The sequence below is a fragment of the Argopecten irradians genome, chromosome 2, assembly GCF_041381155.1.
Source record: "Argopecten irradians isolate NY chromosome 2, Ai_NY, whole genome shotgun sequence".
Taxonomy (NCBI): domain Eukaryota; kingdom Metazoa; phylum Mollusca; class Bivalvia; order Pectinida; family Pectinidae; genus Argopecten; species Argopecten irradians.
The window spans coordinates 14992218-15008390 of record NC_091135.1 but is presented as its reverse complement, the minus strand read 5'-3'; the positions used below and the strand labels follow the sequence as shown (position 1 = coordinate 15008390).

General features: G+C 33.2%; 1 protein-coding gene across 3 annotated transcripts in view; it reads left to right on the top strand.

Moving 5' to 3' along the window:
- Positions 1 to 7152: 7152 nt before the first annotated feature.
- LOC138314567 (serine/threonine-protein kinase Nek10-like) overlaps positions 7153 to 16173 on the top strand; it is a 31948-nt gene continuing 22927 nt past the window's right edge. For 2 of the 3 annotated variants that reach the window (XM_069254965.1, XM_069254966.1), the window contains exons 1-2: positions 7153 to 7344; positions 12715 to 12834. In XM_069254965.1, coding sequence (XP_069111066.1) covers positions 12797 to 12834 — 38 coding nt within the window. In that variant the 5' untranslated portion in view covers positions 7153 to 7344; positions 12715 to 12796. Of the gene's footprint in view, positions 7345 to 7873; positions 8019 to 12714; positions 12835 to 16173 lie in introns of those variants that run through there. The other variant, XM_069254967.1, reaches the window with a different exon arrangement.

Sequence of the window (16173 nt, the reverse complement as noted above, 5' to 3'; positions counted from 1 at the left end):
ATGTTTGTACCACATCATGAAGAAATGCTAGCTTATCTTGGAGAGAGGGGGAGAGGCCTGGGACACCAGACTGTTTGTTTGGAATCGTCTTGTGAACAACTAGGGTCAATAGAAGGTTATGTCTATATTTTACTTTGTTGTAGCTGGTGGCTACTTATACATATAGCTCATCCTCGATACTCCAGGGGTTCCGATCACTTCCGATATCTACACCCCCGGACTATCTCATAGTTAAACTGAATGCATCTCAGAGGAAAACATCTTAAACAATCACAGGCCAGCAAAAAAATCCCTTAAAGACAACAGAAAAAGCGACGCCCAACTTCAAAGCCATACAGTTAACCACAATGTACCGTTATACATTGATGTACATCAAATGACTACATTATCTGTTCTGTTACCTCCAGTTTTACTATGAGATAGTCCGGGGATGTAGAGATCGTAAGTGATCGGAACCCCTAGATTATCGAGGATGACATTTAGCACTGCATTTAGCTATATATTTTATATATTGCCTTGTTGTAGCTGGTGGCTACCTATACATATACATTGTAGCTATATATAGCTACAGTACCTGCACCATACCCTTGAGTGTTGTCGGAAGTCATGTATCGCGTTTACGAGAATTTGAAAGAAAATATATAGTTATTATTTTTTTAACGTCTCAAACTCTATTCCATTAAAATAGATATATGGGACAAGGAAGTAATTCCAACCGTGTGGACAAAACAAAATTGTCAAATTTTCGAGGCGATTTGCCCCTTTATCAAGACACAATACGAACACGATTACAAAACAAAATTGTCAAATTTTCGAGGCGATCTGCCCCTTTATCAAGACATACAAAACAAACACGATTACATAATAGGATACGAGCAGTAGAAAATTTGACAATTTTGTTTTGTCCAGACGGTTGGAATTACTTCCTTGTCCCATATTTACCATTTGAAGTAATTCGTATCAAACAGACTTACGTTTGATTGGATCCCGTAGTCATGTGGAAAATCCTGTTGATATTACTTCTTTGACCATTAAAATAGATATATATATATATCATAGATCATATATTGTGTCTTGACAAAGGGGCAGATCGCCTCGAAAATTCGACAATCTTTTGTCCACACTGTTAGAATTACTTCTTTGCCCTATGTTAACTTCTTTAAGTAATTCATATCCTACCGACATATGTCTATAAGGATCCAGTGTTATATGGAAAATAACTGTTGATATACTTGAAGTATTTTGTTGAGCATGGTTGTTTTGATGTTGTTACTTTGTTTTGTTTTCTGTATACAGTATATACATATTCAATTAAAATATATACGTGTATATTTTCAATTATTTTCAAGAAAGTTTACAGTATTGAGAGCAATGACAAGTGTATATATATATATATATATACATGGACTGTTGGTCATTGTCTGTCAATATCTGAGTAACATGTGGTCTAATATAACATGTTCTTGTAATAAAATAATAGCTGTATTTATATTATGTGTGAAGTGTGAATGGAGTATGGAAAAGAGTTATCTCCCTTTAATTGTAAAATTTTCATTTCTAAACTTAGAAATATAATATCTATAATTGATGTAAGTTGAAACTATTACTTTTGCCACCATGTGAGAGAATTTATATATGCTTTGCCTGTTATTTAATCCATTTGACTTGAAACATCTTTGTCAATAAAATTTGTTGAAATGAAACTGTTGATATTACTTCATTGACCCATAGATCATGCATATAGATCATTTAATTTCAATAATAAAAGCCATTAAATTATAAGAATTATTAAGCGTTTTATTTTTCGAATACCAACGTACCAATAAACGCCTTAAGATATATTAGTAAATTAATTTGAACAACTACATGTGTATGACAACACAGTTTCATGAGATATAAATGTATAGTGTTTTAATATACAAATCAGGCACATGGAGATGGAAATATCAGACGATACGTTTGATAGATTCTTTTTATAAATGTACATCTTTTTTCGAGATTTTTTTTTATTTTGTTATTTTTTCAATTTTTATTTTTTTTATTTTTTTTTTTTTTTTTTTTTTTTGACATCATGACAAATTTCAAGACACATATTGATTTCGATTAAACAAGAAATCAAGGTTAAATTTCACACAACACTTCACATCCTCATATAAAGCCAGTAAAATATTCAACATTTTCCTTTCCACACCTTCATCGATAGCTTATACCATAATTAAATTTTGTTTGTTAACGAAATCAAACGCCATTTTATAATCTATAAAGCAACAATAAAGTTTTTGTTTCTTGTTCAGTGTTCTTCCAATTAATGTTTGTAAAGCAAAAATAGTATCTGTAGAAGACGAGTATTCCCGAAGCCAAATTGTGCATCACTGATTCTTCAATATTTTGTATCAAATTCTATCAAACGATTCATTAGAACAGCGGTGGATATTTTTGAAGGATAAATTATCAGAGTTAATATCCTTTTAATCATTAGTATCATCGATATCTCCTTTTTTTAAATTTAAGTATGATATTACCAATAGACCAAATAGGAAGGGTATTTGGAGGATTTAGATACATGTTAAAATTAAAGAGTAGAACAAGAACATAGTAACATTTCTTTTCCTTTCATTAAAACCAGTGTATAAATATAATCGATTGAAATTTGAAAGCGGTTGCACAATCTGAAAAAAAAAATCGATTATTCCTTCATGTTTTCACTAATTGCTTCAGAAAACAATTTCATTCTACCATGTGTAGAAACGTTTAAATATGTCTCATGTTACGTATTTACAGAGAAATATTGTTGTATACTATCTTATTCCCTGATCAATATAACATCTATAGATTGTTAGAACTCAATTTCAAAAGTTACAATTACATCTGTTTTCATCGAAAATTTAGGATTCATAGCTCTTAAAATGAGTTGCCATGCGTATATGACTTGAATCTAAACGATTATAGAGATACCTACATTGTGAATTTATTATCATAAATATCGCGACAGGTAACAGGTTATGTACTTGTAAAATATATACAATGTATAGAAGTAATACCAGCATAGAAGCAGATAACTTCGAAAATAACACAGTTAAGAAACAACTTAGTGAAAAGGCCATTCAACTATAAATGTACGTTTTGCAACCAGAAACATTTCTGTTGTAATATAATTAATATAATATTATAGAACAAGGATTTATAAGTGTTCTCATATACGTCCTTGGATAGAAATATTGTAAATTTAACGAGTGGTTCTCTCCCCTTGGCCATTGAAATTTTTAAATTTAAGTATGATATTACCAATAGACCAAATAGGAAGGGTATTTGGAGGATTTAGATACATGTTAAAATTAAAGAGTAGAACAAGACATAGTAACATTTCTTTTCCTTTCATTAAAACCAGTGTATAAATATAATCGATTGAAATTTGAAAGCGGTTGCACAATCTGAAAAAAAAAATCGATTATTCCTTCATGTTTTCACTAATTGCTTCAGAAAACAATTTCATTCTACCATGTGTAGAAACGTTTAAATATGTCTCATGTTACGTATTTACAGAGAAATATTGTTGTATACTATCTTATTCCCTGATCAATATAACATCTATAGATTGTTAGAACTCAATTTCAAAAGTTACAATTACATCTGTTTTCATCGAAAATTTAGGATTCATAGCTCTTAAAATGAGTTGCCATGCGTATATGACTTGAATCTAAACGATAAATGCAACATATATATAGAGATACCTACATTGTGAATTTATTATCATAAATATCGCGACAGGTAACAGGTTATGTACTTGTAAAATATATACAATGTATAGAAGTAATACCAGCATAGAAGCAGATAACTTCGAAAATAACACAGTTAAGAAACAACTTAGTGAAAAGGCCATTCAACTATAAATGTACGTTTTGCAACCAGAAACATTTCTGTTGTAATATAATTAATATAATATTATAGAACAAGGATTTATAAGTGTTCTCATATACGTCCTTGGATAGAAATATTGTAAATTTAACGAGTGGTTCCCTTGGCCATTGAAATCGGCAGATATTCCCTCGAACGTTAGGAGATTATCTCTAGGTCCTCAAAGGTAAAAACACAGTATCTGAGTATGGCTACTAATAAAAACAACATGTACGTACATCCCTGTTACACAATCGATACTTTGACAAAACTATACGCTTTCATACTTGCAAATTCTGATTTTAAAATGTTTTCTAATTGTTTCAGAGCCGTCACATCGCACCCGTTTTTTGTTCACGAGTAGAAATCCATGTTGTGAAAAAGTTTAATATGAATAGATAATTCATTTTATTGTGTCATGTTTCTGTTATACATGAAAAACCTGTTCACAACACTATTTATAGTACGAAATATGAACTTGCATGGCTTCGCTGGTACATGTAGATCACCTGAGGCCACAGCCCATAGTTGAGGAAATTAATATTATTAATAAGTAATTACCTACACATATCGAAATAAGTACTTATGAAAGATATATATTTCGATCTTTAGCATACATGTATATCTTGTTAAATGCTGTAAACCACTGTACGTGTTACACGTGCATGCAGATCTAATGTGTTCCGCACGCATTTTGTATTAATAAAGTTATTATATAATAGATGACTTGGCAATATTCTATTATATTGTTATATCCCTATAAAATAGTTTCTATATCAAGTTTATTGGGAAAAAGGCCAGTGATATTGAAATCTTCCGTCTAGCGGTCCAAATAACTGTTAAAATCAACACTGTGGTTTCCGAGGGTAGATCTCGAGCTCAACTCGATTCTTAAAAAAAATATTGAACAGTAAAGAGGAGCTTCGTATATAACACAAGATTACAACAAAGGTGGTTTGGAAATTTTTACCTGTATAAATCATCTAAACATCTTATATACAGTATTGGAACAACTGGGTATACATATCACAATCTATGTATACATATGTAATTTAAGTCAAACCTGTAATTCTGCTTCACTACGATGTTCATCATACTCTCCAACTTGTTTTGTCCATCTGAGCGTAACGTAGAACAACTAAGTGGAGCGGAATTACAAGTCTAGTTATATCAGATCATGATATATCGTTTAAACTTCATATTTTTGCAAAACAACACGTTTAAACTAAACCTGTAAACCGGAGGTCCCTCCGCCGTCATGATTTTTTAACGTATTTTTTTTTATTATTATGTAGTTTTTCACGATACACAATCTTTGCAATCTCTTCATGTTTCTACCAATATACTTCTCGTTGACGTTTACAATTTATTCAAGTAGATTTCTACTAAAGAAATCCGTTACTGGACTGAGATTCTGGTTAAGACAAAAAGCTGCATATTCTGTTTTCGTGCAAATAATGATTTGGTACAATTTAACGATGGATGCAAAAATGGTTAGTTAAGTTCAATCCTTCAAAAACTGAGGCATTACTTATTTATAACTCTGAACTAGATTATGCTATAGAGCTTAAATTCGATAACGTTAGTGTAAATTTTGTTCATAATCATAAACACCTGGGAGTCATATTAAACAGACAATGTAAATGGACAAGTCAAATTGAAGATATTTGTAAAAAAAGTTTCAAGGCAGATTAGTATTCTGCGAAAGCTAAAATTCATTTTAAATCGACAAACTTTATATCGAATTTATAACTCATATATCATTCCTCTGCTTGAATATTGTTGTAAGGTTTGGGATGGATGTACTCTCGGTGATGCAGACAGACTTGAAAAACTCCAACAAGAAGCTGCTCGTGTAATTACTGGATTACCATCTTACACTAGCAGATTATCTCTTTACTCTGAAACTGGACTTGAACCGCTTTCAAATAGAAGATCCGGAAGAAAATTACAATTACTTTACAAGATAGAAAATAACTTAACACCTTATTACCTTACAACTCTTCTTCCGCCTTTAGTCTCAAAAAATTCTCAATATAACCTTCGTAATGCTAATTATTACTCTTTACCAAACTATCGTCTACAGCTAACAAACTCTTCCTTTTCCCCTTCTACAATTCAACTATGGAATCAATTGAACCTTGGAATTAGACAAAGTGTATCATTTTTGGCTTTTCAAAATTCCCTTCTCAGTTTTAGAGATACACAAAAACCCTCTTACCATCTTATAGGTGATAGAAAATACAATATATTGCATGCCAGAATAAGAAATAGATCCAGCACTCTAAATAACGATTTATATCATGCTAATTTGGTAAATTATAAACATTGTCAGTGTGGTATAAATAGTATCGAGGATGCACATCATTTCTTTTTCGTATGTATATATTATGCAGAACAATGTGTAAAAATAATTTAAATTATTTCGTGAGCTTAATAACTTTATCCCTCTAGACCTGACTCTACATTTGTACTTCTATTTGGAAATTCTATGTTGTCAAATCAAGAAAACAAAACTATTTGCCAATCCACTCAGCAGTTTATGAAAGATTCAAACAGATTTAATTAGAATACTATATTTCTTTTTTCTTTTTTCTTTTTTTTTCTTAAACATTTAAATCAGGTTCTTAATTCCCGGCTCCGGTGACACATGTATTGTGACAAGTTATTCAAGAAGGATCAGCGAGTGACAAGGAGAGAGACACCATGGGCACGGCATGTGATAGACATTGGATCAGTTTGTATGGCATGTGTTGCAGATGTGATTGTCACCTGAGCTGGAAACATTATCATTATATTATATTTTTGTATATTTTATATCAAATACTACTAATATATATATCCCCCCCTCTCTCTCTCTCTCTCTCTCTCTCTCTCTCTCTCTCTCTCTCTCTCTCTCTCTCTCACTAATAAAGTTTATCTGCATATAACTAAGGTCATCCATTTGTACGTTAAAAAATAACTGGAACGGGCTTAATATAGTTTTTTTAATTTGTGCCCAACCTTTTTGTACTGTAACAGCAAATAAAATATGTTTAAGACTTAATGCTATTTTCTTAACATGCTCATTCGAATATATTTCGCGCATGACGTTTTCGGGATGCTTTTGTAAATTCAGCATTTCATGTATTCTTTACGGAAAAAAATCCGGGAGTCCACTCGGGCTTTTCCGTCACATAATCGATAACTGATTAACAAACGGAATATGATTGGTTGCCAGTGTCGCTATAAGGTCCATTTTGATTGGTTGTAGTTCACACTCTGAAAATGGCTTCTCTCCTTACCTGTGCTGGCCAGGTATATCGCAGACGGTTTTGCTAGATAATTTAAGTTATGTAGCTAGAATTTACTTTTGCAACATACAGTTTGGATGGTATACGTCCAGTGAATAAATATGAGTATTTGATCCCGATTTCACTCGACATCTTGTCCAGACAACACGATATGACGGTGAGTGTTTACATTTTGGCTTCGACACGAATCGATCTGTCAAATGAACTGTCGAAGCATGTCAGGTTCTGTGTATTGAAAATGTATTATTATACACTCATATTTGCTTATTAACTTACTAACAAATGCTGCGTGACTTGTGTACCGGATTATGAAATGTTATAAATGAAATCTTCTACAGGATTTTCACGGGTAAGTCCATACGCGAATGGCCAAACCTTTCGATATTGAATTTATTGATTATGAGAATCTACCGATAGGCTGTGTGCTTGAAACAAATGTAGGTCACCCGTTTGTACTAGGTAGGTAATTCTAACGGTACTCAGGTGACTCTCGAATGTTCAGGAGATATACACGTAAGTGAAAATGATCGCTACTTTAATATTATATTCCGTTCCTTTTGAGCATAATCCATTAGTTTACCGTTAGAAATGTTCTGGTTGACTAGTTGCGTCGGTCACCAATTTATTAGGTTACACTGGCCTATTGTGATCAATCATTCAATTGTAAACAACCGTGACGTTGGTCTGTCATGATCCAACTTGTATTGGACATTTAAAAGGACATGCCGTGCTCATTTGAGGACATTACTTAAGTATTGCAAATTCCGTTGAAATAGTCACTTAACCGTTAGATGTCCTAAAGGAACCTTAAATCACCCAGTATGGTAGCAGGTAAGTTTTTAAAGAACTGTACAATGTGGAGTTAAATTGAACACAGATACAAAGTACTTGCTTTAGGTTTCAATTAAAGCAATTTATTATTTAACATATATGTTGTATACCATATTATATCTTCTTCATAATTATGAGGCCCTAAGACCTGTTGTTTGTGAGATAGAGTACCTTGTGCGACTTTAACTTTAATCACAGAAATATGTATTATAAGGAATATATACTGTACAGTACATGTTTTCATAAACTAATGTTCAATTGATATTCTTTAAACCTATTTCCTCCCTTGTGATGATGCATCTGTATACAATACGTCTAAAGTTCTATTACATGCAAATTTAAACTGTCTTTTTATCAAATGTTTATTTTTCTTAATTAATTCTATGTCCTTGATCTTGCAATATAATTATGATAGTTAATTGCTGAGTAGTACTATTTTAATTGCAATGTTAAAGGTTATTATTCATTAATTTTTGCCCCAATATGATGATGATTTACATCTTATAGACACTGTCCACTGAGCTAATTGACTCCATGCTGAGGTTGTACCTACACACAATACAATTCAATAACTGTAGTCAGATTTACCTTTAATCAATGACCACATCACAGGTAATTTAACTATCTGTACGATCTATTGATTCCAGCACTCTCTCTCTCATTGTATGATACATCAGTTATGGGTATTAGATAATTGAATTTGTGCATGGACCTTTGACCATAGAACAGGAATGAGAGCCTTTTATTGTGTAAAAGCACATTTAAGACTAGTTGAGTATATATTATAACTCAGATACAGTATTGGGTAAGTAATGGTTTGCAGCCTTACTCAGACAGGTTAGCTTCTGTCACAGATTTTCCGTTTGTGGTCAGTTAATCAACGGTTCAATAGAGCCAATATGTTGGGCCTACATGTGTTATGTATTATTGATGAAGCGATGTGGCTGGCAGGTAGGGGTACCATTCATTCTATATAAATGTATACACAGTTGGTATATGCCACAGAAAGAAAACCTAAGTACATTTTTTATTCATTGGAACATATTACACGTGTGTACCGTTATACAGAACTGTACATTGACCATGTGTTTATAAGGCTTATGTAGTATAGCAATTTAAAGCGTTGGTGTACCCCACCATTGTAAAAGGCTTAAAGCAAGTACAAATGTTTTACATAACAAATATTTTCTTATGAAATATAATCACTTTCACATACCTGGCTTAATATATATATCGGTAATATCTCTAAATGTAATATATTATCAGGGTATAAATAACTGGATGGTTTATCCCAACTGCCCCCTGTTTATATATATTTTCTTGATAATCTGTACTTACTTTATTTTTAAACAAAAAATGGTGTGTGAAATTTTGAATTATTCATTGTAATAATTTATTGCAGAGTTAAATTTAGAAAAAATAATGCCTGTTTTAAATTTCCCCTTTGTTGGTCTAAAGTTTTTTAGAATGGGAATTATCCTTTAAATTTTTTGTAAAAAAAAACTTTTGTTGTGGGTATATTTAGCCTACTATATTTGCACCCCTCCCCTTTTCTGGAGACAAAGTTGTATAAATGCCCCCATCCATGAATTCAACTATGTTTTACAACATGTGATGCTTCTGACACCAGCATTAATATATATATTGTATCCAATATTACATGAACAATCTTTTATCTTATGTGAATCATGATATAAAAATAGGTCTCAAAGGTTAAAAGGCAATTAGTACAGAGCAAAATTTGTCCACAATTTACATTTTAGTTCACAAATAAGGCCCCCTTTGTTAAAATTTATTAAGTGTCCGGGGCTCTAATTATGGCGAATATGGTAAATAAATTGGCTATCTTACATTCAATTCATTAAAAATGTATCTAGTTTTGTGAAAGTACAGGAAAGAACACGCAACATCATTTTTATGAATTTTGCGTATGTAAAAGTCATGTGCACATTTTCATTTGGTTTTCAAGCTTAGTTTGAGCTTGTTAAAAGAAAAGATGTTCGCAGTATTAAATTTTCATAAAAAAAAAGTGTCCATTTTGCTGACTCTGCAATGTCTACATTCCTGAACCATTCCTGATGAAGAGTCATCAAACTCCTCAACATTAATCTATTTACCTGTACATGAATTATGTACACTGCACCCGCTCACATGCATTCTCTTCTCCTGAACATGATGACCCGGATCAATTGCTACAATATCTGAATCCTCTATTATTCATGTTACTCAGTGGGGTGTCTACCATCTCCATTGCTATAAAGCACTACCTTGGAGCCTTGAGAATTTTTATCAGTTTCTGCCTGAACTTAGAGTGTCTCGTTGGATTGAGTGTTTCCGCTATTGATTACATGTGATTGTTATTTGTGTTTCTTATCTAAGAGGAGCTTGATAACAATGACAGCATCACTGGAAATCTTGTATCCCTGTCACTCTAGATCCACCCAACACTGAATACCTTGTTGATAAATTATTATAATCAATTTCAAGTAACAAGTTTGACCTAAAGTTTGTCCCCAACCACGCTTACTAATGGATAGCCAAGGTAGGCCTCATTCTAAATAAGCTCATGATCATCAACTGTTTGTTCGACATGAAAGATTTTAAAGTATTAAGGTCAATGAATGTTTTTCCACCATATTTGGTGACCATGCTATAAATGATTCTATATAAGTTAATAACTTCAATTTTTTTTGCAAAACCAACTGTTCACATGAAATCTGCAATATACTGTTTACCAATATGATTACAAAGAAAACTATATTTCAGGGTCCTATATTTTCCTTTCCTTTAAAATCTCTTTCGACAATGCTTTTGACATTTGAGTTGATCGAGCATTCATCACTATGAGGATTCTTTTAAGGCTTTGGATTCTGTCCTCTGGCTGAGACGCATACACTAATACATGTACTGCAGTCTGTAAATTTTGTCATTTCAAGTGGGGGGGGGGGGACTAGGGAAGCATACATATATTTTGATTTTGTTGACAAAAATAGTCCCCTAGTTGAAGAAATATTTTGTTACACACATGTGTCTTTATTAAAATGTTGATGATAACCCTTTAAGTCTAAATATTGGACAATTTATTATGTTTGTTCAGTGTTGACAAATGAGTGTATGGTATGCTCGGAATGGAGACTCGGTGCCATATTTGATTTAAACTACAATATATTTTACCTTAACATATTATCAGTCCAAGCAAACAACACTGACTTGGCAGCTACATCAAATATAACCTGTATGCATTTGCACAACATTTGATAAATGCACATCCACTTTATATGTGACTTATACCGATTTAGCCATTTATACTTAAAAATTCAATTACCTCACACGGATTTGGCATTATGCAATTTCTTCAAGTTTCAGAAATAATCAATATATATGCCATATGGAGTTGAATGTAGTTATGATAATGTATATTGATGTTATTTAAAACACAATGTTTTTACCAGGGTTGCCAATTCCTATATGTTTTAAATGGGAGACTGACTATCTTCAGAGTTTGTCTTGATGTACTGTCATTTTTATACCAGGTGTTCTATAAAAACACATATAATGCATGCAGCTCAAATGTGGCCTTTTCACTATCGATTTCATTTGTCAAACAAATTAACAAAAATCATTGAATGGTTAAAAAAATGCTGACGTTATAAATGAAACAAGTTATCAGTTTAATGTATAATTTACCAGGTACATGTAAGTATTATGTACGTATAATTACTACCCTAGAGCAGCGTTTATGAAAATGTACACCCTTTTAATATTACATTGTATTGTACAAAATATCCCCTCCCCCATGGTGGCCGAAGTACATGTAATATAATTAGTAAAGATTCATACTGTTAAATGATAATAGGATTGTCTAAAAGACTCTGTTCTTTATACTGAAATAGAAATTAATCTCGCTATACTCTTGCTCTCTATAAATAGCCTCATTAACAAGAAATTGATTTTTAGGTTTTATATAGTACCAGCATGTGGTCAGAACATCACAGACAGTCTAAAACCACTGGTCATCTTTGACCAATGCCTAATCCTTAACTTTTATCAGCTTACCTCATATTCCCTGCTGAGCAACGTGGGGTGTATGATCTAAAAATTGTACCTATAATCCCTGAAATATTGTCAGGATCAATAATTTCACTGTGAATAGTTAATTAACAGAAAATAAAGTATGATATATTGTAATGTTTCTTTTGCCTGTGGGTGGTATATGTAAAGTATATAATGAAAAATTAAAACCTGACAAAAAATACCCTCATTACTAAGTAAGTACCGATAGATAGACTATTGTACATGTATTTCCAAGTTTTCTAATGCAATAAAAAGTATTTCATTTGTCAAATTTATATCATATAATTTTCAAAATTAATAGAAATTTCTGTATGCTGTTCACAGTCAATGTAGTGATTTTACGTTTGTATATATATGCCTGAATACATCAGTTATTCAACTGTTAATATACATAATCTGGTCAAGTCTTGTATTAAATATGGTATATAATAAGATTAGGAATTACATGTACCTGATACACATTTGTGGGAACTTTATTGTGGCAAAACCCATGTTTTGCCAAAAGAATTCCAGGTCCCAGATATAAAAAATTCCCCTTTTATACTATAGTATCACTGAGAGGTATTTTTTCCCCTATGTATTTCCATTGCAGTATTTATTCAGATAAGACTTTATATTACAGGTGTCGTGAGTTGAAATTCCACATGATGTGAGAGGCGGAATTGACACACCACCGCCCTTATCATAATAACCCGTCCAAGATAATGCCAAGTCAGGAACGACGCAGGTCCCCGGATGCTGAGTAAGTTTCTGTATTGATCCGAGTGTAATGAAATCACATAATCACCTATATTGATACAGACTGCATGATACTGCAAAATTGTACTTGATCAAGGTCTACTTTGGTGTGAAGTGAATTTAAATTTAAGATTAAATCTTAAAATTTGTTATAATATTCAGAAAACTTGGCAATGTCAGACTGGTCTCGTGATGCTTCCCGTAGTTGAATGCTGACCTTGGTACTATAAATATTATAGTTTGTATGGGAAAAGATGTACACACAAACTAAAGACATGTAACAATCCTTACATATCCTCACAATCGATAACTCTGTAATACGCATTGTAAGAAGGATTAGAATTACACTTAAGACTTAAAAAACCACCATCACAAGGAGACCTTCCATATATAGATCGAGTACCCATGCATTTTTAGGTCATCTGACCGAAGGTCAGGATGACCTATTGTCATCGTGTTTTGTCCGTCGTCGTGCGCCGTCCGCCGTCCGCCGTGCGCCGTCCGCCGTGCGCCGTCCGCCGTGCGTCGTGCGTAAGACTATTCATACAAAAGCCTACTCCTCCTTCATCCTTTGATGGATTTCATCCATATTTGGTTTGAAACATCATTGGGGAAGGACAATCATATTTTATATAAATGAGCCTGGTCCGACCCCTAGGGGCTGAGGAGTGGGGCCCCAAAAGGGCAAATTTTCTTATTTTAAGCTTTAAAATCCTACTCCTCCCTCATCCTTGGGTTGATTTCATCCATATTTGGTGTGAAACTTCATTAGGGAAGGACAATCATATTTTATATAAATGAGCCTGGTCGGACCCCTAGGGTCAGAGGGGCGGGGCGCCAAAAGGGCAAATTTTCTTAATTTTAGCTTTAAAATCCTACTCCTCCTTCATCCTTGGATGGATTTCATCCATATTTGGTGTGAAACTTCATTAGGGAAGGACAATAATATTTTATATAAATGAGCCTGGTCGGACCCCTAGGGTCAGAGGGGCGGGGCGACAAAAGGGCAAATTTTCTTAATTTTAGCTTTAAAATCCTACTCCTCCTTCATCCTTGGATGGATTTCATCCATATTTGGTGTGAAACATCATTGGGGAAGGACAATCATATTTTATATAAATGAGCCTGGTCCGACCCCTAGGGGCTGAGGTATGGGGCCCCAAAAGGGCAAATTTTCTTAATTTTAGCTTTAAAATCCTACTCCTCCTTCATCCTTTGATGGATTTCATCCATATTTGGTGTGAAACATCATAGGGGACGGACAATCATAATTTATATAAGTGGCATGGTCCGACCCCTTGGGGTCGAGGGATGGGGCCCCAAAAGGGCAAATTTTCTTAATTTTAGCTTTAAAATCCTACTCCTCCTTCATCCTTGGATGGATTTCATCTATATTTGGTGTAAAACATCATTGGGGAAGGACAATCATATTTTATATAAATGAGCCTGGTTCGACCCCTAGGGGCTGAGGCCCCAAAAGGGGAAATGTTCTTAATTTTAGCTTTAAAATCCTACTCCTCCTTCATCAATGGATGAATTTCATCCATATTTGGTGTGAAACATCATTGGGGAAGGACAATCATATTTTATATAAATGAGTCTTGTCCGACCCCGCGGGGCTAAGGGGTGGGGTCACAAAAGGGCAAGTTTTCTTAATTTTAACTGGCCCACTTCCTGTTTTCAAGTTTTGGTCTCCGATCTCAATCAAAATTGGTCTATAGGGGTTTTAATTGATGCCGAACAACATGCAAACATTTTTGTAAAGATTTTGGTATTCCAAGATGGCCGCTGGCCCACTTCCTGTTGTAAGGTTTCAGTCTCCGATCTCAATGAAAATCGGTATATAGGGGTTTTAATTGATGCCGAACAACATGCAAACATTTTCGTAAAGATTTTGGTATTCCAAGATGGCCGTTGGCCCACTTCCTGTTTTAAGGTTTCAGTCTCCGATCTCAATGAAAATTGGTATATAGGGGTTTTAATTTATGCCGAACAACATGCAAACATTTTCGTTAAGATTTGGTATTCCAAGATGGCTGCTGGCCCACTTCCTGTTTTCCGGTTTCAGTCTCCGATCTCAATGAAAATTGATCTATAGGGGTTTTAATTGATTCAGAAGGGGGAACTTTAGTTGAAGACAATCATATTTTTTTAGGACCGAGCTAAGACCCATTGGGATAGTATGGCGGAGGTCCAAAATGGGAGCTTCGCTGAAATTTGGCTTTAAAATCTGACTCCTCCTTATATTAATCCTTGAATGGGTTACAACCATATATGGATGAAGGGCTACCAAGTTTGTTCAACAAATGACATTTACCTATTTCAGAAACTTACATATTCAACTAAGAGTTCCTTGTATTGTTTATATTAATCGTTAACCAATACTTTATACTGTGACTTTGTTGTTTTGTGCCATGAGTCAGATGACCGTTAAGGCCCATGGGCCTCTTGTTTCATAGTTTCATCGCTATATAATTATAGGAATCTGTGATAAACACCAGACATAAACCTGTAGTGATCAACTTGAACTTGGTAATTAAAGCTCTACATTTTGTGCCATTAAAATTCCTTTTAAAATTAAACTCTGGATGTGCTTAAAGAGATATCAGGTTGGTTAAAAACATCCTATCTCAAAGTTTTTTTCTATTCCATCATCTCCCAATAAATTGCCAATTAATAAATATTCTAAAATTGATTTTATTTTAATACTCAAAATAATATGGAAACACTTAAATGGAGAAATTTCTCTAGGTATTTATTTCAAAATTATATTATTAATTATAATTTTCATTTATCCTGACCACTCAGGTACACCTATAGAACAGTTATATGCATTTTGACTATTCCATTTAAATACCTTATTCATCAAAAAGTTGGACAGTGCCTATATATCTACAAATCGGCTTAGTGTCAATAACCTCTACAAACTATGAATAAGGTCAGAAATATGACCCATGGTAAATATCTAATGAATAGATGCATGTGAATTTCTTAATTTTTCCTTTTTAAAGAAAAAAAAACTAGGTGAAATTTGGTCTACATTTTAAATAGGCTTTTGAAATCCCGTAATTTTACGAGGACATTGTATTATGGTTCTCAGACTGGTATGAGTAAGTCAATAACTCTTACAGGTATAGAAATATCACCGATATTTAAATGGCCCTCATTCATTTTAAATTTTGACAAAGAAATTTGATTTGCCTATCCTAGTTTACCGTTAAGTGTTTCACATACTTATACATATATTTTAAATGTTCAATGTCATGGTCAGTCACACTGACTTATCTAAACTCTGGCATACCTGATGGAACCCTGTTTAAAAAAAAAAAAAATCTTTTGAAAA